This window comes from Balaenoptera musculus, chromosome 14, assembly GCF_009873245.2.
Source record: "Balaenoptera musculus isolate JJ_BM4_2016_0621 chromosome 14, mBalMus1.pri.v3, whole genome shotgun sequence".
Classification (NCBI taxonomy): domain Eukaryota; kingdom Metazoa; phylum Chordata; class Mammalia; order Artiodactyla; family Balaenopteridae; genus Balaenoptera; species Balaenoptera musculus.
The window spans coordinates 74,322,810-74,346,833 of NC_045798.1; the positions used below are offsets into that span (position 1 = coordinate 74,322,810).

General features: G+C 42.5%; 2 protein-coding genes across 2 annotated transcripts in view; both read left to right on the forward strand.

Annotated features, from left to right (window-relative positions):
* The window catches only part of ZNF532 (zinc finger protein 532), a 108,779-nt gene extending 95,500 nt beyond the window's left edge, over nt 1-13,279 (forward strand). Inside the window, 3 exon segments of the mRNA XM_036874786.1 lie at nt 7,341-7,453; nt 9,660-9,807; nt 11,231-13,279. Coding sequence (XP_036730681.1) covers nt 7,341-7,453; nt 9,660-9,807; nt 11,231-11,725 — 756 coding nt within the window. The 3' untranslated portion in view covers nt 11,726-13,279.
* A 7,878-nt stretch (nt 13,280-21,157) lies between these two features.
* The window catches only part of LOC118880104 (O-acyltransferase like protein), a 76,329-nt gene continuing 73,462 nt past the window's right edge, over nt 21,158-24,024 (forward strand). Inside the window, 2 exon segments of the mRNA XM_036823489.1 lie at nt 21,158-21,260; nt 22,246-22,360. Of these exon segments, the coding sequence (XP_036679384.1) occupies nt 21,174-21,260; nt 22,246-22,360 (202 nt within the window). The 5' untranslated portion in view covers nt 21,158-21,173.

Genomic DNA, 24,024 nt, shown 5'->3' on the forward strand with positions numbered 1-24,024 from the left:
GAGCCTGTGCCCTGGCTCCCTGCTTCCACACTTGGCAGCCGGGGTGACCCATCTAAACTGTGTCGGTCATATTAGTCCTCTGCTCAAACCCTTCAGTGCCCCCTCCTCACAGTCATGGACGATCCGGAGCGCTCACCATGGTGTACAAGGCTCTGTTGTCTGCGCTCTGAGCTCCCCACCTGCCATCTCCAGCCCTCACTGCGTAGAAAACCGCGGAAAGGATGTGATCGGGCAGTTCCCCAGGGAAGTATAAATGGCTCAGGAGTATGTGCCTAGATGTCCAACATCACTAGGCATTGAAGAGAAACAAAGAAAAGCGCAGTAGAGTTTTTACCATTCACTTTGGCAGAGTTGAAGAATGTGACCTGGTGTTGAAGACTCCTGATGAAGAGACACCGACTTAGGTCACTGGTGTCCTTTTTGAGGACGGTTTGGCAAGAAGGGTCACAGAGCCTTAACATTTTTACAACTTCTAAACTAGAAAGTCTGTTTTCAGAAATCTATCCAAAGGAAATAATTGGTTGACTATAGAACATTTTATCTGTAAAAGTTGAAAAGTTGAAACAATCTAAATCATTAATAGAAGATAGTTAAATGGATTATGGTCCATTTATACAATAGAATACAATGATGGATTAAGAAGAATGTGGAATCATCAAAATATGTGTAGCTGTGTGTGCTTTACAAGCAAAAAATCAGGTGACAAATCAATGTGTATAATATAGACTCATAAATACACGTGAATCCGTGTATCCAGAAGAGACATGGGCAGGATATATAGCTAGAAATTGATAGTGGTTACCTCAAATAGTGAGATTAGAAACAATCTCATTTTCTTTTATTTTGCAATAACCATTTGTTATTTTTATAATTGGCAACAATAAGAGAAAGAAAGTGAAGGCTGCAGCATCTAGATGCATCGTATTACTTCACTTTGATACGGAAGCTGCCAGGCAGGAGTTCCTTCAGTTTCCCAGTCCCTTCTTCACCCGCCCACCACTGGCCGTGTAAACATTGCACCTGTTTATGGACAGAGCCTTACCTCCAGTCACACAGGAAGATGTGCTCTTCCTTCTGTGTGAGTCCCTCCCTGTCTCCCCACCTGTGTCCTCAGTGTCTTTGTTTTTTAGAGGCTCTTATCAGGATTTAAACATGCCCGCGTCTCACCCATCTTCCAGAAACAAGCAGTGCTTGCTCTCTGGCCAGGACTTTATGGTAAATTTGTTATTCTATGATCACCTTGTAGAACATGCTCAAATTTTTCCAGCAGATAATTGTGTATTCAGTTATTTTTTTCTTTTATTCATTTACACAGTGAATGTTTACTGAGTGTTTTCTGTATGCTGAATGCCAGGGCTATAAGGATGAATGATCCGCAGCTTCTGTTTTCAAGGACCTTACAAGAGAGTGAAATTCCTCCTGAAATTAAAAAAAAAAACCAAAAACAGAGTTCAGGGCTTTTCTTTGGAGGAAGAGGCACACCACATAAATAGGTGTTTTATCTGTTAACTGAAAAATGTTTACCTTAATACCATTAGTCATTAGAGAACTGCAAATTAAACCACAATGAAATACCACTAGCCACCCTTGATAATGGCTATAATAAAATAAAATAAAATGGCAATACCAAATGCTGGGAAGGCTGTAGAGCCATTGGAGCGCTTATCCATTGCTGGTGGAAAAACAGAGTACGGCCATCTGGAGGACACTTTGACAGTTTCTTACGTCATTTACCATAGGACCCAGTAATCCCATTCCTAGGTGTTTACCCAAGAGAAATAAGATCATATGTTGACACCAAAAGCTGTCCATGAATGTTTACAGTTTATACTGTAACTTTAATAATTTTCCAAAACTGGAAACAACCTAGAAGTCCTTCACCTGGTAAATGGATAAACAAACAGGGGTCTGTCCTTACAACGGAGCACTCGATGGAGCTGCTGATGCGTGATGCCGAGTGAGAGGTGCCAGGCTCCCAAAACCACACACACTGTACTGCATGGTCCCATGTACATGACAAATGGAAAAAGCAAAACTGTAGGATGGAAAACAGATCAGTGGTTTTCAAGAGTTGGGTGTAGGAAGGAGAGGTTGACTCTAAAGGGGCACGTGGGAATTTGGGGGGTGATCGAACTGTTGTTCTATGTCTTGATTGTAGTGGCAGTTACTTAACTGTATCCGTTTCCCAAAACTCATTAAAAAGTGAATTTTACATTTCGTAAATTAATACCTCAGTGAACCTAAGATCTTTTTGAGGCAACGGAAAAAAAATTTTTTTTTATATGAGCTATATTCACATGGTTCAAAAATCCAAATGATATGAAGGAATGCAGTTAAAAGCCTCATTTCTACCCTTGCCACCCTTGAAGTTTCTCTATGCCAGTATCATCCTATATGCATCTGTGTTCTCATTTTTACCTCTTTTTAACACAGAACACAGCTTATTAATATAATTTTCTGCACCGGTTCCGTCTCCATGTAATTTATGTTACAGTTCTTTTCATATCAGTGCTTTGAGATCTTTCATTCTTTTCTACAGCTGCATGACAAGAATATTGTTTTGAGTACATATCATTTATTTAACCATTCCTCCTTGGATGGACCCACATTTTTTCCCATCTTTTCCCCTTACACACAGTGCTGCAGTGAATAACCTTGTGTGTGCAGTCAGTTCTGCTGTAACGCCTGTGTTCAAAACACAGATTTGTTCCAATGTAGTTGATACATCAGGGAACAATTGAAGCATAATGTGAATTCTGAGTTTGCTCGTGTGATTCCATCCCTGAGAAACACTAGGTGAGCACAGAAAACCGTGCAACAGAGTTGTGTAGGAATACACCTGACACAGTTGTGCACACACCTTCTGCCTTCACCAGTGACCTCATCTCCCCGTGGGCTGAGTCACACAGGTCCATACCTCCAATTTCAGATAACCGTCCTTACACCACTTTACAAAAACTCAAGCAAGCCCCCTGGCGCTCACTTCCACAAGCAAACTGAAGGTCTTTTTCAAGGTAAAGTGCTACATTTTTTGCAGCACCTAATATTTGTTTCTTAACCGTTTAACATGTGTAAATCCATGCTACTTTAGTTTTTATTAAATGAGTCATTGGCAGTTTTTGAATGTTATGCCCTGAACTTCATTGTTGCTGGAAGTCTTGTGGGTTTTGTTGCCTGATTCTGCATAGTTCAGTGATTTAGAGCACGTGTTCTATGTATGTTGTGTTACATCAGAACTGACTGTACCATGTGTGGGTTTATTTGTAGAACAGATTCCCAAGTGGAAGGGTCCAGGGTTTTAGGAGTTAAATTCTGAGGGATTGCTGCTGTGGTAGGCGTAAATTATGCAGTTGGTTTGGTTTTCCTTTTTCATAAAAACCGCTATGATAGAGCTGAAGGATGTGTGTCAGCGTGCTTTGGGAATAACTTCACTCCCATTTAATCTTAAACTTGTGGCTGTTCCTGGGTGTGTGCTGGTCGTCAAGGAGGCCCTGTGCATGTTGGTGTGAGGCAGATATCTCGTGGAGGAGGGGATCTCAGAAGAGATGGAGATGAGTGGGTGTCTGGCCAGATGGGAGTGTGAAGTTGTGGCTTTTCTCCCTCTAACTTCTTCAGAGTCACCTGAAACAGAGGCCTTCAAGCCAAGAGACAGGAAGGGACTGGTTATCCGCATGGAAATGTCTGATCGTGAGAGCGCCCGCATCCACCAAGTGCCATCCGAAAAGAATGGCTTTCAGAGGCATTTTAAATCCCAGAGCTCAGACCTGAGCCCAGGGCTGGGGCATTTAGAACAAAGGAGTTTGTTTGGTAAGAGCAGTTAATAATGCTTTCTTTCCTAAAGGACACAAAGATAAAAAGAGTCAAAAATTGGAGATTAGAGAGAAAGTTTAGGGGGTGTACCCAAGTGTTGTATTTGATATTTTACTCTAAAGTTTTAGCAAAATTTTCAGACCCTGCCAGCTTATTAGTTCACTATTTCTTTAAAGAGTTCTATTTAAGAACAAAATAATTTATAATTCATAAATTTCTTTTCTGATTTTAGTTAACTATAAAAAGTCCACTTAAGGCCCTGGTTCTGTTAATATCAATTTATGCAGCCTTGGAACCAGCAGAAGTAAAGGACGTTAAAAGTCTTGAAAACGGAATGATGATAGACTTTTACACTTTCTTTCTTCCTTTTTTCAAAAGTTATTTATTTATTTATTTATTTTTGGCTGTGTTGGGTCTTCGTTGCAGTGCGCGGGCTTCTCATTGAAATGCCTCCTCTTGTTGCGGAGCATGAGCTCTAGGCGCGAGAGCTTCAGTAGTTGCGGCACATGGGCTCTAGTAGTTGTGGCTCGCGGGCTCTAGAGCGCAGGCTCAGTAGTTGTGGTGCACGGGCTTAGTTGCTCCGCGGGCAGTGGGATCTTCCCGGACCAGGGCTGGAACCCATGTCCCCTGTATCGGCGGGCGGATTCGTAACCACTGCGCCACCAGGGAAGTCGTCCTACACTTTCTTAATACTGTTTTTTTCCCATGTATGTTTGATTAAAAATTGCTTCCTGTGTCATAAAGTAGCAGTATGAACTATTATAATATTGAAAATACAAGTTATGAAGATAAATTAGGCAAAGCACCTTTAAACAAGTTAGTGTTTAAAATTTAACAAAGAAGAAAGTCATTTATCTTGTTAGGTATTGTGAACATGGCAGGTTTGATCTGGAAACTGGAGTTTAACTTGTAATTTTCTTGTCACCAGTGATTTTGAAACCTTGCCCCATTGTTTTGGGATTGCACAGTTCATTTCTGCATTTTTTTTTCATAAGGATGTTGAAAAAGAGTATCTCATACATCGTCAGTTCTTTGAAAATAGTAATTATTGATTTAGCTAAGCTGCTCTTCATTTATTTTATTATCTTCTGAGGATTTCTTTATTGATATTTCTCTCTTACAATTTTGATTTGATATTAATATAACTACACTGTAACAAGAAGTAGAATATTAAAATCTTTACCATAATAGAAAATCCAGTCTGCATGTCTCTGAGGCCTCTGCCCTGTTCTGTGCTTAGAAAGGTGTACTTCCATTGTCTCCCTCCTTTATGATTATTTGCTACAACTGTGCTTTTAGAAAGATGTCTTGTGTTTCAGCTTTCCCAAGTGATCTTAACATTGTCCATCTTATATGTACGAAATTCAACAGGAGTTAGGTATTTGTAGATGTTAAAAACCTTTATTGAAACATAGTAGAACTATTCATAACTGACTGTTCTTGACTTCAAGTTTTATTGTAAAAGAAACCTCTTATTCATTCTCTGGCTACATATGCTAATAAAAGAGACTAGGGATGGCCTATTTAATGTGATTGAAAATGTTTGTGAAGGAGAAGGGACAGGATATCTCAGGCACTAGTTGGTCACTTGCTTTGTTCTCTCTGTCTCTCTTTTTTTCCCCAGAGATGATTCTTACAGTCTGGGATTTATGATGTATATGCATATATCCCGGGGATATGCTTAGCAAAACAGTACAAGCAATGGTACGACTTTCATCTTTAACTTGGAGAAGGAACTTCCTCCTTTGCCTTTGTCTGGGTTCAAGACCTTTTCAACGTCCGCCGGACTGATTTGCTTTATTTAAAAGATAGTATTTTCCACTTTTAAAAAAATGAAACTTGGATATGTAACTTTATTATTACTAATAAAATAACACGTATTGAGGATTTCTCTGTGTCCCAAGCACTGTGCTAGCCCTTCAGCGGCCCCCTTCCCCCAAGCACCCTCTCTGAGGACAGCACTGCTGTGATCCCCACTTGACAGCTTGGGGAGTGGGTGTTTATGGAGGTTGGGACACTCTCCCCCATCACATGGTTCGTGAGTGGTGGAGAAAATGTGCCAGCCCACCTCTGGGGCTCCTCTCAGCCGCTTGAATAGATTTGCTTACCAGCTTGAATAAGGATGCGTTTGTCAGGTGATTAATGTAAAAATAATTTTTAAAAAAACTTATCATTTCTTTATCACTTAGGTCACAGTTGCTTGCTTATCTCTTCTTATTGCCAAAAATAGTAACACAGTTTCACGTGAGAACTTATTCCTTCTTCATCCCTATTTTTTACGAGGGCTGAGCCAAATTTGTTTCATTCATGAGGCTAACAGTTCTTTCTTGATTTCATTTCCTTGTGATATGACATTACTTCCAGACTGCAGTACATATCATGCCCAAATAATTTGTTTTAAATGTTAAGCCACTAATTTGACCTCAAAGGTTCCACATGGGAATCTGTTGAATAAACATTATGTCTTAGCCAAAGTGGGAAACTTTCACTTTGATTTTTATATATCTCTTGATCGTGCTCTCTTGCTTTCTCAGTGTCCCTCCCCAGCACACACACACACACACACACACACACTCTCTACATATACCAACAGGCAATATCCCCAAAGTGGTTTCAAACTTGTGTTCTTGAGATAACCAAATGGTATCATTTAAAACAAAAAGCATTCTTGGAAAACTCTTTCCTTATTTAAGGAATAATTAGTTATTAGTGGGAGAAGCTAAAATGTTTAAAATTAGCCAGAGATGTAATTTAAAATGGCATATTGGAGAAGGAAACCTGTTCTTTCTGGATATAACAAATTAACTACTGGCTTTATTTGGTATCTGCTGAAGAATTGTTTTTCTAGGTTATCTGCTTTTTAAAAATAACGTCTCTTACGCAAAGAAAATTTGTGTAATGTTTTCAGATATCTGGGTGTTTGTGTTGAATCAAAATCATAAGTGTTTTTAAGGAAAAAAATAGTTTTTTAGTCTTATGATAAAATGTGTTCTCTAGAAATGAGCCCCTCCATGAATACTCCAGCCCTGCCCACCCTTTCTGTTACATTTTTTTTTTAATTGATTGATTGATTGATTGATTTTTGGCTGCATTGGGTCTTCATTGCTGCGTGCGGGCTGTTCTCTAGTTGCGTCGAGCAGGGGCCACTCTTCACTGCGGTGCGCAGGCTTCTCATTGCGGTGGCTTCTCTTATTGCGGAACACTGGCTGTAGGCATGTGGGCTTCAGTAGTTGTGGCATGTGGGCTCTAGAGCGCAGGCAGGCTCAGTAGTTGTGGCACATGGGCTTAGTTGCTCCATGGCATGTGGGATCCTCCCAGACCAGGGCTCAAACCCGTGTCCCCTGCATTGGGAGGCTAACCACTGCACCACCAGGGAAGTCCTCTGTTACATCTTTAAAATCTTCTAGTCTTGTCACTGTATTGCTAAACCAGTAGTGATACTTAGACTCTTACAAAAGAGTTTTTAATTTGTAAAGTGTTTCTGTTTTTGTTCTCTCAAGTGACTTTCCTTTTCTTTTCTCCTAATAAAGCAAATGAAGAAGCACCCCTGCCGCCAGTGTGACAAGTCTTTCAGCTCATCCCACAGCCTGTGCCGTCACAACCGGATCAAGCACAAAGGCATCAGGAAAGTTTATACCTGCTCGTAAGTCGTGATTTCTAATGTGGGAAGCACAGTGAAAGGATTAGCCTGGAACTTCTCGAAGGTTTTTCCCATTTCACCATTAACTTTCCATTTTCCCATTCTCTGCTCCATGGTGTATGGATTTCCTTTCGGAATTGTATTTTGTTTTGACAGACCATTCTTGCTTGGTTTGTAACACTTAACAATATTAAAATAAAAAGGAGCAGTCCCTTGCCCACCCTTTGTATGTTCTTATCTGTTACCTTTGTTCTTTTTTTTTTTGGCCACACAGTTTGTGGGATCTTAGTTCCCCAACCAGGGATTGAACCCGGGCCCTCAGCAGTGAAAGCACAGAGTCCTAACCACTGTACTGCCAGGGAATTCCCACCTCTGTTCTTATCCATTATACAGAGCTAGGCATTTTAGGACTGAGAACTTTGGAGAAGGGGCTCGCGGCAGGTGGGTGCACGGGTGGATGAGATGCTCTTCGGTCTCTCACACACAGTGAGTCTGCAGTATCAGTAAGCCGGCTGGGCTGGTCGATCTACTCAGGGTTCAGGGCGGGCCCTGGTGGGGGGCCAGTCATGGAGTCATCCTGGGCTGGACGTTTGCCCCTCGGCTGCAGTGCGTCCCTCATCTCAGCACACACTGTTGGTTAGAGACCAAATTCAAGGAACTGAGTGGGCCAACCCACTGAGAGGACAGTCCATGAGATTCTTCTTTGTATATGAAGGTCAGAGGTTGTTATATTATCATTAGTGAGAAAGCTTTCTCACCCACTCAGAACATGCCTGAAGTGAGGTGATACAACAGGGTTACCTACTTTAAGGCACTTCTCATAAAAGAGGACTAAACGACACAGAAGCCATATAGCCAGTGCGTGGCCGTGATGAAAGCAGGGCTCCGTGTACCACGTGGCTGAGGGAACGTGAGACAGTCGGCTGCCCGATCGCCAGGGCTTTGCTGTGTCTTGGTTAGTTAAGGAAAGTTTCTTGGGTAGGAAAACAGGGACCCTCCTTCCGTGAAATTGAAGCTGGGAGTGATTTGGTGAGATGAGAACATTCTGTAAATACAGTCTGTATGTTGAGACCGCATTGAAAGAATCAGTGAATTTAGGAGGAAACCCTGGGCTGAGAAAACGGAAAGGAAGGCTGGCGTGGATGGCACGGTCATTCCTCTAACAGGTGTGTTCATTTCCTCGTGAAGTGCCCGTAAGGCAGTAAAATGCCAGGATCGTCCAGCTAATTTCATCTGTTCTTTGGTGTTGGTGCTGGCTCCCACTGCTGCCCCATAGAGGGTCTCTAACATGAAATCATCAGAGTTTGGAGCCAATCTTTATAAAATTCTTAGAAGCCTCTCTGAAGACAGCAAATTTGGTTCTGCATAAGCCATGAGGAACTTTCCATCCACCCTCACTGCAGTGGTATTCTTGATGTCTGGCTTAGAGTATCTGTAATCACCGTGGTCATTACCTTTGGTTTACCTGTTTTTGGCCTGTTTGATGAAGAAAACGATAAATTCATATCTTCTAAAGAAAGACTGTAATCATAATTAACATAATTTTGCGCAAGCTGAAATGACAATTTAAGTAATTGACCTGTTTTGGATATCTGTTCAGAGTTTTCTACATTTTAATCGACTGACTGAGCACATGTATTTGAGCGCTGCGGTTCTAACCACGCATATTGCATTTGTGCTTTGATGAGGAATTTGATGGGGAGACAGTCTGTCTTGTCTGTGTTACGGCAGAGTGGACAGGAATTGTTAACACCAGCGTGAAGGAGTCAGGCAGGGACTTCCTTCCTATTAAAGTGTCTCATGACGTACATTCTGAGGGAACAGTCTGAGTCACTGGAAAGAAAACTTCTGAAATTTAATGTTCTCCATGTTAAAATTACAGCCATCTTGAATAACGAATTAAGTAATACTTTAACCAAACTCAGAAAATAAATACTCCATCTGACCCAAATTAGGCTGGTCCTGTAAGGACACAAAAACTGATAGAAAACTTTTAACAAAAGCTGCAAGAGTTTTTCTTTTTTCCACCATTTGGAAACTATGATTCATAGCAAAATTACTCTTTCGCTTTGGACCAGTGGTACTCATGGAGACGGCCCTGGCCCCTCTGAGCAGGCTGTCGGCCGGCTGAGGGCTTTCAGCAGTGAATGTGCGCCTCAGTGAGTCCCTTTAAAGCAAGTAGGTTATTTCCTTGTCTTTTTCCTCACAGGCACTGCCCAGACTCCAGGCGTACCTTCACGAAACGGCTAATGCTGGAGAAACATATCCAACTCATGCACGGAATTAAGGATCCTGACTTGAAAGAAATGACAGAAGCCACCAATGAGGAGGAAACAGAAATAAAAGAAGATACCAAGGTCAGACACTGCATGTGTTCTCTTTACAGTGAAGTTGTGTTCACTTGCTTTTTCCTTTTTTTTTTTTTTTTGCGTTTAAATTATTCTACGGTTACACAGTTTTAAAAATTCAGACTGTGCATAAAGCTTTAAAATAATAGGGACGCTCTCTCTGCACTGATTCTGAGCTTTCATCTTGCTCCTAAAAGGTAACCTTTATTAAGTTTCTTCTGTATCCTTCCAGACACAACTTTAGGGATAGATCTACTTACATATAAAATTTTTAAAATTTTATGTTGACTCACAGACGTTGTCTCTTAGCCAGGGGATTGTATGAATCTAGACTCCTTTTCATTGGCAGTGTATTGGTTGTGAGAGGTACTTAATCAAAATTGATTCCATTTAGCTTCTCTTTGTACTGATAAAGGATTAAGATAAGATTCGTAGATAGTGCCTTATCAGTAGGTAGTGAACTTGAAGCAGACAACAGAACGTATACTAACCTGAGTACACGGCGTGTGTGTTGCAAGTGCTGTTGCCGTAAAGCAGACACTTAGGAGACCTGCTGTCTTTGGCTCTGTGCTGCGTCTGGAACGTTCCTGGGTAAAAGCCTGTGTGTGCTTTCAAGGAGTTAATCGTTGAAATCAGAATACAAGTCAGACTCGTGTCGCATTAAATTGTAATCCTTTCCCTCAGGTGATGGGGAGGCGGGGGTGGAATTAAAGAATGTACGTGCAGGAGCAGCTTTAGATCAAGGCGGAAAAGCAGGACGGCCAGGACGGCCACGGAGCTGGGAGGGAGGGGTGTCCCCTCGGCTTGGAGTTTTAGAGAGTTGGAAGGGAGGGGATTTGATGAGGCCAGAGGGGAAGGAGTAGGAGGAAGGTGAGTGGGCAGGAAAGGGCGCTTAGGAGACCCGGTGAGGCTCAGGTGGCTCCATCTGAGTCTCGGGAAAAGCGCAAGTGCGGACATCTTCTCCTCCACGAGGTGCTTTTCAGTCCGCCCGCCCCCTGCCTCTCCTTGGCCTCATCTGCGCACTCACCTGGTCACCCTGCCCCGGCCCCCCTGGCCTGCCTCCTGGGCCCCTTTCCCCGTGTGGCCTCCTGACTCAGGCCGTCCTTGCCACACTGCACGCTGGCTCCTTCGTGGCTCTTTGTCACTCCATTGGCGCCTGCGTCCCACGAGGGCCGGGACCTGTCTGTCCTACCGAGCCGGCTGATGGAGGATGCCGGGTCATCCCGGGGCTGAGTCCACCTCTGTCGGGGGCTGGAAGGCACGACCCTTGGAATGTTCCTCACAGCTGGCGGCCGCGCAGCTGTGAGGAGCCCGCACCCCCCGCTCCCGGGACACGTTTCCCTGCAGCCCCGGAGCCCGCGAGCACCGACCGCCCGTCACCCGCCCAGAGACCGGTTTTCAGTGCGTCACCCGCTCTGTTTTTCTCTCCAAGGTTCCCAGTCCCAAGCGGAAGTTGGAAGAGCCCGTTTTAGAGTTCAGACCTCCCCGAGGAGCCATCACGCAGCCCCTGAAGAAGCTGAAGATCAACGTGTTCAAGGTGCACAAGTGCGCCGTGTGCGGCTTCACCACGGAGAACCTGCTGCAGTTCCACGAGCACATCCCGCAGCACAAGTCGGACGGCTCGTCCCACCAGTGCCGCGAGTGCGGCCTCTGCTACACGTCGCACGTGTCCCTGTCCCGGCACCTCTTCATCGTCCACAAACTGAAGGAGCCGCAGCCGGCGGCCAAGCAGAACGGGGCCGGCGAGGAGAGCCAGCAGGAGAACAAGCCCGGCCCGGAGGACGCGCCGGCCGACGGCCCCGTGTCGGACAGAACGTGCAAAGTGTGTGCAAAGACGTTCGAGACGGAAGCTGCCTTAAACGCCCACATGCGGACCCACGGCATGGCCTTCATCAAATCCAAAAGAGTGAGCTCGGCTGAGAAATAGCCGCGCGCCCTTCCCGCGGAGAGTCCCGGTCCGCGTTGGAAGCAAAGAGACAGTTTTCTTACAAGAAGTTGGCAGTTATCATAGAGTTAACAGTACTGTCTAGGTTGTTGCAATATATCCTCCTTCCATTCCCTTCTCCGCCTCCTCCTGTATATCCTCCCCGATTAAGTATTAAAACAGTATTTGAGTTGAAAAGAGTTTGTATATATTTAAATGAATAACTTTTTATACTCTTTGTTACATGTTTATATCAGTATTTAGTGGAAAATGTTTTGAAGGTTTTTTTTTTGTTTCGTTCTTGGTTTTTTTGTTTTGGTTTTTGTTTTTTAATTTGGGTTAGAATTTTTCTTTTTGTACTGTTTCTTTAAAACAGAGTTCTTAGTAACAGGGGCAGTTCCTGAATTCAAATAAACCATTTTGTATGTCACAGATTTGAATGGGTTAACTAATTACAGGCTACGATAATGCCTTTTTTAGTGTTTTTAATTTTTAGAATTCACTACATAAATCGTAGGTGATTGTAGGTCTCAAAAACACTAGGGACTTTTAAGTGTCTTAGCACTATCCTCAACGTGCCTGCTCCGCCAGGGAGGGCCGGCCCCGCCAGGACCGCGGCCCGGCGTGTGGCGTCTTCTCCAGGCCAAACTGTGTCGAAAGCAGCCTTGCAGGTCGCTTCTTTCCCAGTGGGGGGATGAAAACTTGGGCCAGAAATCCAGTAAGGAACGTGGATTAATTCCGTCTCAGAATGGGGAAGAAGGGGTATCCTAAAGGGAAAAAACGGGGGTGCGGGGTGGCTGGGGGCAGCGGTGGCTTTCTGGGCCGATTTGCAAGGCTGACTTCTAAAGAGCACAAGGAGATATAGCAGCGAAAGGGCTGGACTACTGTAAAAGTTACAAATACGTAGTTAGACCAATAGATTTATATAGTCACGCTTTTGTCATGTAATTTATTAACTCTTGCAAAGACACAACTAAAAATATCAAGTATTTCTCTGGCTCCTGACAGGGAAAAAAAAAAAAAATCACAGTTGACTTAACCCTTTGCTGTCTAAAGAGTTGGCGTTTCCTGTTCAGGGTGCTACTGCCAAACGTCCTGGTACTTAGACTTGGGATGCACAACTTCCACCTTATCGATGCAGCAGCCGGTGTGTCGGAGTTGGCCGTTCGAGTCAGCACTGAGCCACATGGGTTTAGTTCAGCCATTTCAATAAGTATCCTTAACATCGGTAGTTCCGCTTTCTTAGTGCAGCCGAGGTACTCTTCTGTCCCTTCCAAACGTTTATAGTTCTCTGGGAGAGTTATACTTTTTGGTTTTGTGTTTTGTGTTTTCTTTTGCATTTTATATCTTGTATTTATCCCTAAACATGTTTTGTACTTTTTTTTTTTTAAGAGAAGAAATTCTTTTGTGTATATATAGATATACTTGCATGATATACTGTAGTCGACGTTCAGTTCCTCAAAAGGTCTTGCTGCTGTCAGGTGTCATGCACTAACCATATCCATCCTAACTGTATTAAACACATTTCATATGTAAATAAACGTGGGACATTTGGCCCTTGTGCTTCCGTGAGAGAGTTATTGATGGTGGGTCGCTGACATCTTCATGAAGTTTAGGGAGTGATTCATTGCAGGGATGGCCTACGGGATATTGCAAAATTCTCCCTGCTCAGAAGCGCGGCATTTTCATTCTCGTTAGCAATCAGCTGTTTTGTCACTTTCATATTGACTCCATCAGTACATCGGTATAACCCGAGGGTGTGATTAAGTACGCCTCAACTTGAAATTCAATTGCTGTTACTCGTTGTATTTATACTTGTATTGCTCTTAAGTTGTATTCATAGCACTTTTCATATGTTTCTGCATTTGAACCTTGCAATAAACCTGTGCAGTGGGCTGCACGGGTCTAATAGCCTAGTTTTACAGTCGAGGAAGCTGAACTCATTAAGTTCTTGGCCTAAGCCCTCAGAGCTGGTAAGTGGCTTTGCGTCTTAGAACCCAGATATTCTTGCTCTAAATCTAGTGCTCGCTCTATGTGTTTATGTACATATTCACAAATACTCCTTTATTCAACAAATAAAAAGTATGTGCAAAACACAATATTAGAAATTTTTGTTTGTGGCACTATGACTTTTATAAGATAACTTGGGAGTCTGTCTACTCATAAATACCCAGATGTGCTTGGTAATATGAAATTGGCATCTTATTAAATGCCTAGATGAGCATCCAGGAAAGTTTTAAAATATGCCCAGAGGTCCAAAATGAAGAAGAGACTAAAATCCAGAGTAGAAAAACAGCACCGGATGCTGTAGCCCTGGGAGGAAACCTGGATGGTTCAACTGAAGAGAGAATTGATGAACTGGAAGATGGATTTTGAAGAAATTCCCTAGAATGCAGCAAAGAGATAAGGAGATGAAATATATGAAAGAGCATAGGAGTCCGGAAGGACAAAATAAGCAGCTCTAACAAGTTTAATAGGAGCTCCAGAAGGGGGAATAGAAGGAATTGGGGAGAGCCAGTGTGGAAAATTCTTGGCTGTTAATGAAAAGACATGAATACTTGGGTTAACATGGTGAATGCTGAGCAAAAAATCCACATTAGGACTTGTGAATTCTACCCATTTTTCATTAGTTGAAGATACTGGGTGTGGTTGTCAATGTGGGCATTTGAGAAACAGGACATAGACCAAAGGTAGAAAACTGGGGCACGTTCCATGAATTTTTAGGAATCCCATTTCCTCTGTTGGTGGGGAAGGGGAGGTGAGGCTGACAGAGTAGGCTGGGTCCAAGGGGTAAAAAGCCTTGAATGACAATCTAGGGGGTTTGTACTCTGATAGAGATGAGTTATTTGGACAAGGGAGTGACAACCAGATTAATTGGTGACGGTGCTTAAGGTGGATGGTGGGAGGGATTTCCCTGGTGGCACAGTGGTTAAGAATCCGCCTGCCAATGCAGGGGACACGGGTTTGAGCCCTGGTCCGGGAAGATCCCACATGCCGTGGAGCAACTAAGCCTGTGTGTCACAACTACTGAGCCTGCGCTCTAGAGCCCACGAGCCACAACTGCTGAAGCCTGCGCACCTAGAGCCCGTGCTCCGCAATGAAGAGTAACCCCCGCTCACTGTAACTAGAGGAAGCCTGCACATAGCAACGAAGACCCAACACAGCCAAAATAAATAAATAAATATATTTAAAAAAAAAAAAGATGGTGGGAGTGTATCAATCAGCATAAGTTAGGTTATGCTGAGGTTGTAACCCTGAATCTTACGACTTATAACAAGACTTATTTTTCTTTTTTTTTTTTTTTTGCTGCACCCCACAGCATGTAGTATCTTAGTTCCCTGACCAGGGGTTGAACCTGTGCCCCCTGCAGTGGAAGTGCAGAGTCTTAACCACTGGATCGCCAGGGAAGTCCCCTGAGACTTATTTCTTGCTCAGATTGGAGACATTGCTCCAAATCTCTTTATCCCCTTACCCCACTTTCAACAAAATTTGCTGCTTATTGGGGCAGATGGAAAGTGCAATTGAATGTTCTGGCACAGAAGTGACAGATGTCACTTTTCACATTTCATTGACCAAAGCCAGTAACATGGTCCCACCTAATCACAAGGAGGTCAAGAAGTGCGATCCTACCATGTGCCCAGAAGGCAGAAGACTGAAAATATTTGCACAGCGTGAATGACCGTCACAGGAATAAAGTTTAAATCGAAGTAGCTATGGTGCCAACATAGTGGTCCACATGGGCCTGAGGACTCGGCTTAGGGTGGGGGAAGTAATCTTGGAAAGAGGCTGCAGTTGTAGGTAGCATTTCAGAAGGAGCATCAAGGAAAATTTCGTGCTGTGGGGTACAGAGAAAGAAGAGAAGCCTGAAAGTTCAAACCTAGGTGATTTTTTTTCCAACATTTAGATTACTTAAATAGAAATACAGAAGTCACAGTTAAGAGCTGTTTATGGGGAAGATGAACTTTAGATATACATTCAAGGTTAGTTTTTGTTTGTGTGTGGTTGGGTGATTTTATTATCAATAATTGAGTAACAGTAATGCATAAAGAAGAATGCCATCAAGGTGGTAAAACATGAAGAAAAGGACAATGCAGGCTTAGAATCCCTGGCATAGACAACTGCTTCCTCCCGAACACATTTTCTGCAAATTCCTGACTCCTACTCCAGTAAGTATTCCAAAGAACAACTGTTCCAGCCCAAAGCTCTGATGGGTGCCTCTCTTCAGGGTCGGTGGGCTAGTGAGTTCCGTCCCAGGATCTTTGACCAACGGAAATTTCCTGTTGAAAACTTTGGCCGAGGTTAATATATTATTTCATAATATATTCATCATGCCGTGAGCACTGTTATTCTTTTTTTTTTTTTTTGATGCCTACTTGGAAGGGGAAAAAAGAAATGTGTTTAAAGAACTTCATAAATAAAATATGACTTAAAGGAACCATTGATCTGTCCCAGAGAATTGTCTGAAAATAAAGAGGGGAGTGCCAAATGCAGGATGCTATTTATGCCGTTTAGTTTCTCTCTCTCTCTCTCTTTCTCTCTCTCTCCCTCCCTCTCTCTCTCTCTCTCTCTTTCTCTCTGTCTCTCCCTCTCTCTCTGCAAATCAGATGCTGTAAGGATCCCAGATTGTAGCTCTTACTTTTAAGCATACATCTTCTAAATAAAGAACCTGGAGTTAGTTTCCTTAAAAACTTGGCTTCTGCTTTTGCACAATGCAGTCTTTGCTTAAATGGATCCTTGAACCTTCTTGTTTGAGTTTCTTTTTGCAGTGAGAACCTCACATCCCTACAGAGTTAATCATAAACCTTTGGGATATGACAATGTGAACTTATTTCTCTGCAAAGAGCCTCTTTTCCTGCTGCTAGAAGCTTCTGGACTAGCCAGTTGTAATTTTGTAGTCACCATTACTCCCAAAGCACTGATTCTGAACAGTCTGGTCTCGGTCCACACGTTTTGGGTGTAAGGCCGAATTTGAGACTTGGCTACTGTCAGTCTTCCCTAGCTATTTTCCAAATTAAATTTATGAGGTTAGTTTTGACTCAGAAAGCAACACTATTTATACCGTTTCACAGTATTTAAAGGAACTGATTATTTAATTTGCTTTGCTTTTTATTATAAGCTGCTATCCTTGAGCTTTTCTTACAGTTATAATTGTAAATTACACTACCATGGCAAGTCTGTTTCTAAGCGCACTCCTTTGCAAGACGATATTTTTATCTAGAGGCACTCTATAATTAGAGTTCACCCTATCACACCTCCAACTCAGTTCCAGAAAGTGTGGGTTTAGCCTAAGAGTAATTGTACTGACCTTCAGGTCGAGTCAAGTTTAATTGGATCGGTTATTTCTGGAGAAGAAACATCATCTATTTTTTGAAAAAGAACAAAGAAGGCAGAGATCCACTGACTGGAGAGAATGGTGTGAGGTTGACATGAGTCAGGAGAAAGCAGAGTTGCATGTGTCAAAGGGAACGACCCTGTCTTGGAAAGGGTAGAAGACACATCTCTAAGTAGGGGTGATGGACATTTATCTTGACTTTGTCAGTTCAGTATCTGATCCCTTTCTGGGGTTGGAAATCTACCATTGTATGAATCTCTGAGAGATGGCTCTTGCCTCCTACTCCCGAAACCAGAAGATCACTCTCCCTGACCCCCAGCAGCCTAACCTTAGCCGTGGGATGACCAATACTTGGTCAAAATGGTGCTCCTGCTTTGACTCTTGAGCAGGTGATACAACAAAGTAGGGACAGTTTAAATGTACCCATTCTGGTGGCACGGGGGCGATGGTCATGGTGATTGCAGATGGAGAAATACACAGAGCATTGCTTTTGTTGGTCAGGGAAAAGGAAGAACCAAGATCTGGAAGAAAACAATGTAGACATTCCTTGGAATCTCTGCCAGTTGGGAACCAGTCTGCCTCCCGGGAACCACTGACCATCTTGGACCCAAGGGTGCCATCATGGTGGGACACTTTGAAGCTTAAGCTTTTCCTTCCCTCTTAATAAGACACCATCCAAGCAACATGACAATATCAATTATTTTATTTTATTTTAATATTTTATTGAAGTATAGTTGATTTACAGTGTTGTGTTAATTTCTGCTGTAGAGCAAAGTGATTCAGTTATACATATATACATTCTTTTCATATTATTTTCCTTTATGGTTTATCACAGGATATTGATATTGAGTATAGTTCCCTGTGCTATAGGGACAAGTAGGCCCTTGTTGTTTATCCATCCTATGTGTACTAGTTTGCATCTGCTAATCCGAAACTCCCAATCCTTCCCTCCCCAACCCCTCCTCCTCCCATCACAGGACATGGCACTTGCTGATCCGTCTGCCTGGACTGCGTGCCCCTGTTGTTATTCCCACGGGGGCTCTTTCCCCTTCTTGCAGGTTGGCTCTGAAGTCACCTGCTCAGAGGGATCTCCGGGTCACCTCACTCAAAGTGCCCACGCCCGCCAACAGCACACACCCTCTTCGACACTCTCCATTTCTTTACCCGCATTATTTTTCTTCCCAGCACTAATCCCTCCTGCCACTGTATGCTTATTTGTTAACCCTGTGCCATCCTCTGGGTGAAACATTCCAAGCTGTTCCATAAGCTCTTGCCTGCTTTCTGATCTGCATTCACCATTTCCTCTCATTGCAAGAGGCGTTTTTCGAAAATTTTGCAACCTGGGAGCAGCAGATATTAGTTTTCCCATCAGGTTGATCCTTATTCTTGTCAGCAAAGACAAATCCTTGTTTTCTCAAGTCCATTGCCAAATGATGAGAGGCCGAATGCTCTTTCCTTTTCTGTAGAGCTAGTTACTTGAATAAAACGACTGTGGCATTAATAACAGCATCAGCTAGTGATTACCACTGCCTCAGGAAATGATAGAGGCTTGCTTTCAGGAAAGGAAGGCGTTATTTATTTTCATGTCCTATTTTTATGCCCAGCTCATTGCCTTGTGGAAAACAGGTGCTTAAAATGTCTTCATAAAACAGCTGAGTCTCTTTGAAACTTGATTTGCCATAATTTTATTCTTAAGAGTTGGGACAAACATTACAAGGATCTTGAAAAGTAAGATTCTCTTTTTCCTTTTTATTTAGGTGGAATTTAAAAAATCATTTAGGTGGTTTTTATTACTAATGATTAAAATGTGGATATGTGTTCCGCTGATTATATTTTGCCCCCAGTTGACAAAAGATGGAGTACTTCATACTGAATTCTAACAACAATTTCATATTTTCAATGACTACACAATATCAACAACTGACTTGGAAATAAATCTAGGTTTCAGAGATTTTTCTGTTTAATCATTCTTAAATATTCAAAGTACCTAAACCTCCGGTATTTTCAACCCTCCCCCTTCTTCACCTTTTTTAAACTTTGAAAGAGAGTTAAGCACAGGAGATACCTATGGAATTGAGACCGTAAACACTGACTAATGTTTGTCTATCACTCTAACGTAATACTAGGAAACAACTGAGGTAGGCTGATTATGTGCTTTTATGAATTTACAGATGGGGAAAGTGAAGAGCTTAAACCCTGGTTTCTGGTGCCAAATTAGGTCCCTTTTTTAGTCCAAGTTGTTGCTTTCTCTGTGTAGTTCCAGATTGGATGTTATCCTTCATTTTTTGCACTGAAATTTCAGCTTCTACTTCAATTTAAGAACAGTCTCCCTGGTGCGTAGTCACAACCAATGTATTCATGGCAGAAAATAATTTTGAAGGTAAACTCAGAGGGTTTCAAGGTCAGAGAAGACCTTAAAGGTAATTTTTATAAAGGCCCTTTGATGCTGAATCTTGTCTTTAACACTCTCATCCAGTGCTCAACCACTATTTGGATGCCTCCAAGGTCGGAGACCTCTACACCACTGGCAAGAGCCCAGTTCGTCTTTGGGGAGTTTTGACGAGAAAGCTCGTTATTGTTTCAAAACTGTCCCTTTGTAACGTGGATCTAATGATCTGTTTTTTTCAAGGAACTTTTCACCAGTAGCATGGTAACTATTTCATCTTGTGTGCCTGAATCATTTTCTTTAGGTCAACAGCAATAACAAAGAATAATAATAAATCGCCACAGTCGCCACTGTTTATTACGGGTCTACTATAGGTCAGACCCTGCAAGGCCCCCTTGTATATACATTATCTGGGTGTCTGGTATATATATTATCATCTGCCATGTGTGTAGTAGGCATTTTGAATATAAAGAGAATAACAGCTAATTGTTTTGAGTATTTATGGTGAGTCAGATACTGGCAGTATTTTAAATATGTTAATTAAATCACGCAGCAATTCCAAGAGGTAGAGACTACTTGTTTTCCTAATTTTCCAGATGAAGTAACTGAGGCAGTGAGATTTCCCTGGGTCACACAGGAAGTGTCAGCTTTGGGTCTTAGCTATTATATGAACTGCCTCTCAGAAAAGCACAAAAGGTTAAAAAGGGCACACTGCCTGCCCATATGGAACGTCCAGGCTGTAGGAGAGAGGGAAACAGAAAACAGATGCCTTCAATGTGAGGAGATAAAGAGAATATGCCAGGCGAGTGGGGAGTACAGCGAACAGACACCTATTCTGACCCAAGGGGAAGTCCAGGAGGGCTTCCTGGACGAGAGGGCATAGAAGAATAAGTAGGCTAGTAATGCTCAGGAGGAGGTGAGCTGGGTGAAGAGCACTGGGACAGAGGGCACAGCAGGAACAAAAGAATAGAGGTGAGAGACAGTGGAGTGTGTACAAGGAAGGGTGCTCTGGTCTGAATATTTGTGTCCCCCTAAAATCCAGATGTTGGAATCCTAACCCCTAAAGATGATAATAGGAGGTGGGGCCTTGGGGAAGTGCTTAGGTCTTAAGGGTGGACCCCTCATGAATGGGATGGTGCTCTTTTAAAAGAGATCCCACAGAGCTCCCTTGCCACCTCCATCCTGTGAGTGTTCCAGGAAAATGGGGTGCGAGGGGATGGTCACGTCCCAGGTCTTGGGTGAGTCCCTGGGACGGGCTGCCAAGTGAGAGTCCTTGGTAAGAATTCAAGAGAGTGAGCCATAGTAAAGTGAAAGCAGGTTTATTGAGAGAGATACACATTCCATAGGCAGAACGTGGTCTGTCTCAGAAGGCGAGAGTGGTCCTAGGGTGTCAGGTCATCTGGAAAAGTGGGGTGGTTAGTGTTTATGGGCTGGGTAATTTCACAGGCTAACAAGTGGGAGGATTATTCCAACTATTCCAGAGAAGGGGCAGGGATTTCCAGGAACTGGGCCACCGCCCACTTTTTGACCTTTTATTGTCAGCCTCGGAACTGTCATGGCAACTGTGAGTGTGTCACTTAGCATATGCAAATATATTACAATGAGCGTATAATGAGGCTCAAGGTCTTCTGGAAGTTGAATCTTCCACCTTCTTGGGCCTAATTGGTTCTAACCAGTTTATGTCCTGTACTCAACGGCTAATGGTTGTGCCCTGCCCCCTTCCCTGCTGTCTCATGAGGACACAGAAGGTGCTGGCTAAGACAGCAGGAGGAACTTTACCAGAACAGCAACTTGATCTTGACTTCCCAGTCTCCAGAACTGTGAGCCCTAAGTTTCTGTTGTTTATAAGACACCCAGTCTGCGGTATTTTGTGATAGCAGCCCCAATGGACTCAGACAAAGGGTAGGGGTCTGGGAGGCTAGAGGCTGCTGTGAAGCCAGGAAGTACAACTGAGTCACAGTGGATGTTTTCCATCAGTGTAAACAAAATTTGCATCACATTTTAAATGTAATTAGCGAGGTTATTATTTACGGACAGACTTTCTGGAGAGAAAATATTTACACCATGAGAAATCCAGATCCACACATTTTATGTTTTTTTAAAGTAGATGAACGCAGTTACCACCGTCTTTTGTCATCATAATTTGCTTCCCAGGACATGAGTCCTAAGCTCCCACAAGAGGACGGGTGTGTTTATTTGTCCTACCGCAATGCCGTCTCTTTCCATGGGGGAGTTCATCACTCCCACGTGTGGCTTTCAAGTCCGGCAAACACATTAACAGATGCGTACAAAGCCCAGATGATGACGTAGAAGTCCTTCTTTGCTTATCATTTATCTGAATGTTTTATAGGTTGGATTCACACTCATTCTCAGATAAAAACCAAATATTGCCACTTAACATCCTCGGTATATTTATTTTTTAAACCCAGAGATATACACAAGACATCTAACTAGAGAAAATCTAGCTTTATCCATGTTAGCTGGAAATGTTAATCTGCATAACTAAAGGAAGCCAGGTGGTCAGCGGCCCTCACGCCCACAGCACGATTTTGCTCAACAATAACAAGTTGTATACAAATCCGTTTCCATGGTTTGTTCATTGCAGCCGCTTTGCAGGTGGCGGAGGAGACGCAGCTTGTCTCTGCACGTTAAGGGGTGAGAATGTCACATTTCCCCACAACACGTTATAGACTAGTGTTTCATACATATGAGGCTCTTTGTCTAAGAGGGGAGTTTTATCCTGACAGGTTAAGATCCTGACCAAAGATGGTCCTGACCTTACTATTTTGTCTTCTCTCTTTTCAGTTTCAATTGCCTTTTGTTTTTCCTGCAAGAGACATTTCTCTCAAGTGCATGCAGGACACTGATGAATTCCTTTCTGATCTGAATTCAGTGGAACCCAAAGAATATGCTCAAAGAAGTAAGTAGGTTTTTCCTAACCTGTTGGGTAGGTGAACACAGGGCAGACAGGTTTGGGCTGGGGGCTAGAAAAACTCCTGAGAATTAAAAACCCAGAACCAAATAGGAAAGAGAAGATGATCCTCAATTTATAAATTGCTCCAGGAATCAAGGAGGGAGGAGGAATTTTTATTGCAGAAGGCAATAGAGGGGGTGGTATTCTAGCCAGAAGGAATCTAGCCAGAACCAATCTCTTAATAAGACGAGGATTATTTGTAAACTGTATGATGCTGTTTACTATTCTGAAGTTGATAACATTTCACTGTCATAGGGGATGGCTTGGTTTATTTCTTTTTCTAGACATTTAGTCTGCTTTTGATAAAGAATTGCTTCATTATTCAGGAAACAGGTCTTGCCCATTATATGTTGGATAGTAAATTCTGAGGAGTATACTGGTGAATGCATTGGCTCAAGCTGGAAGAAGTTCAATGGTAGCCAGACCTCTTTGCATGTGATATGGGTTGACATCAGGCTGCTGTAATTATTTTTGTTAGTTTCCCAAAATTATTTTCACAAATAAAGGGACATATATTGATACCTTCCTGACGGAAAGGGGCAGGAAATCAGGTTCATTTTCGGTGGGATAACCTCTCTAGGAGAATGATTCATTGTTGATGCTGATGTAAACCACTAACAAGGAAAAATGTAAAAACTCACTCTTTCCAAAGCCAGAAACACTATCATAGCAATTTCCTTTTCTGTTTTGTACACATGACTAGTTTATTTTGTATTGGAAAACCTTTAGTAGCATAATGTACATTATAAAGAGAAAACAAAAGTTTTGATCTAATATTGAGTAATTCAAAATGGCAAATGGTTTGAAGCAATTGCCATTCTACACTGAATTATATGTCCTGATAGTTTATGAAACGGTAGGGAGATATGAATCCAATGGATTCAATAACCACCTTCAAGTTGTATTTTGGAATTGATTATGTTTTGCTACAACACTTGGTGATGTTTGACAGGGAACATTCTGACAAACCCAGGCCAAATAAGCTGGCCAAGGAAATCCAGAAGGGTGCAATGATTTCTGGTGATGCGGTGGTGGTACCTATTGTCATCATTAGTCACAGCCTTGTTGATGCTTTTCAAGGAAAAAAGCATTTATTTGTCTTATAAGTTACTCTAGTCATGTACCAACAATGTTTCATCTGTAGGCATCTGAAAGTTGAAATTCTTTTTTTTTTTTTAGTTAAAAATATTTCCCTGTGTTGAATGGTCCAAGAAAGAATTGAATGATGTACATAAGTGGATAGATGACAATAACTTAATTTAACAGATGAATACTACTATCTAGTGTTTTAACTGATTTTCTTTCTAACGCACCCCAAAAACACTTGACGTCATTGCTTTGGCATTTTGCCTGAGATTTTTGAGCACAGAACGTAGTTCTGACCTTTGTTCTCAGCATGGTTTTCCTGGCAGTCATGTGGATGCAAAAAAATGAGTCAATATTTAGAGAGTACTTTTACATGGCAGGTACTGTCCCCAGCCCTATGCAAAAGTTGTCTCACTTAGTCCTAATGCACCCCACCACCATGGGTAGGGTGTTATTATCACCTCTATTTTATAAATGAACCACGAAGATGTAAAGTATCTTGCCAAAATAAGTGGTGCAGATAG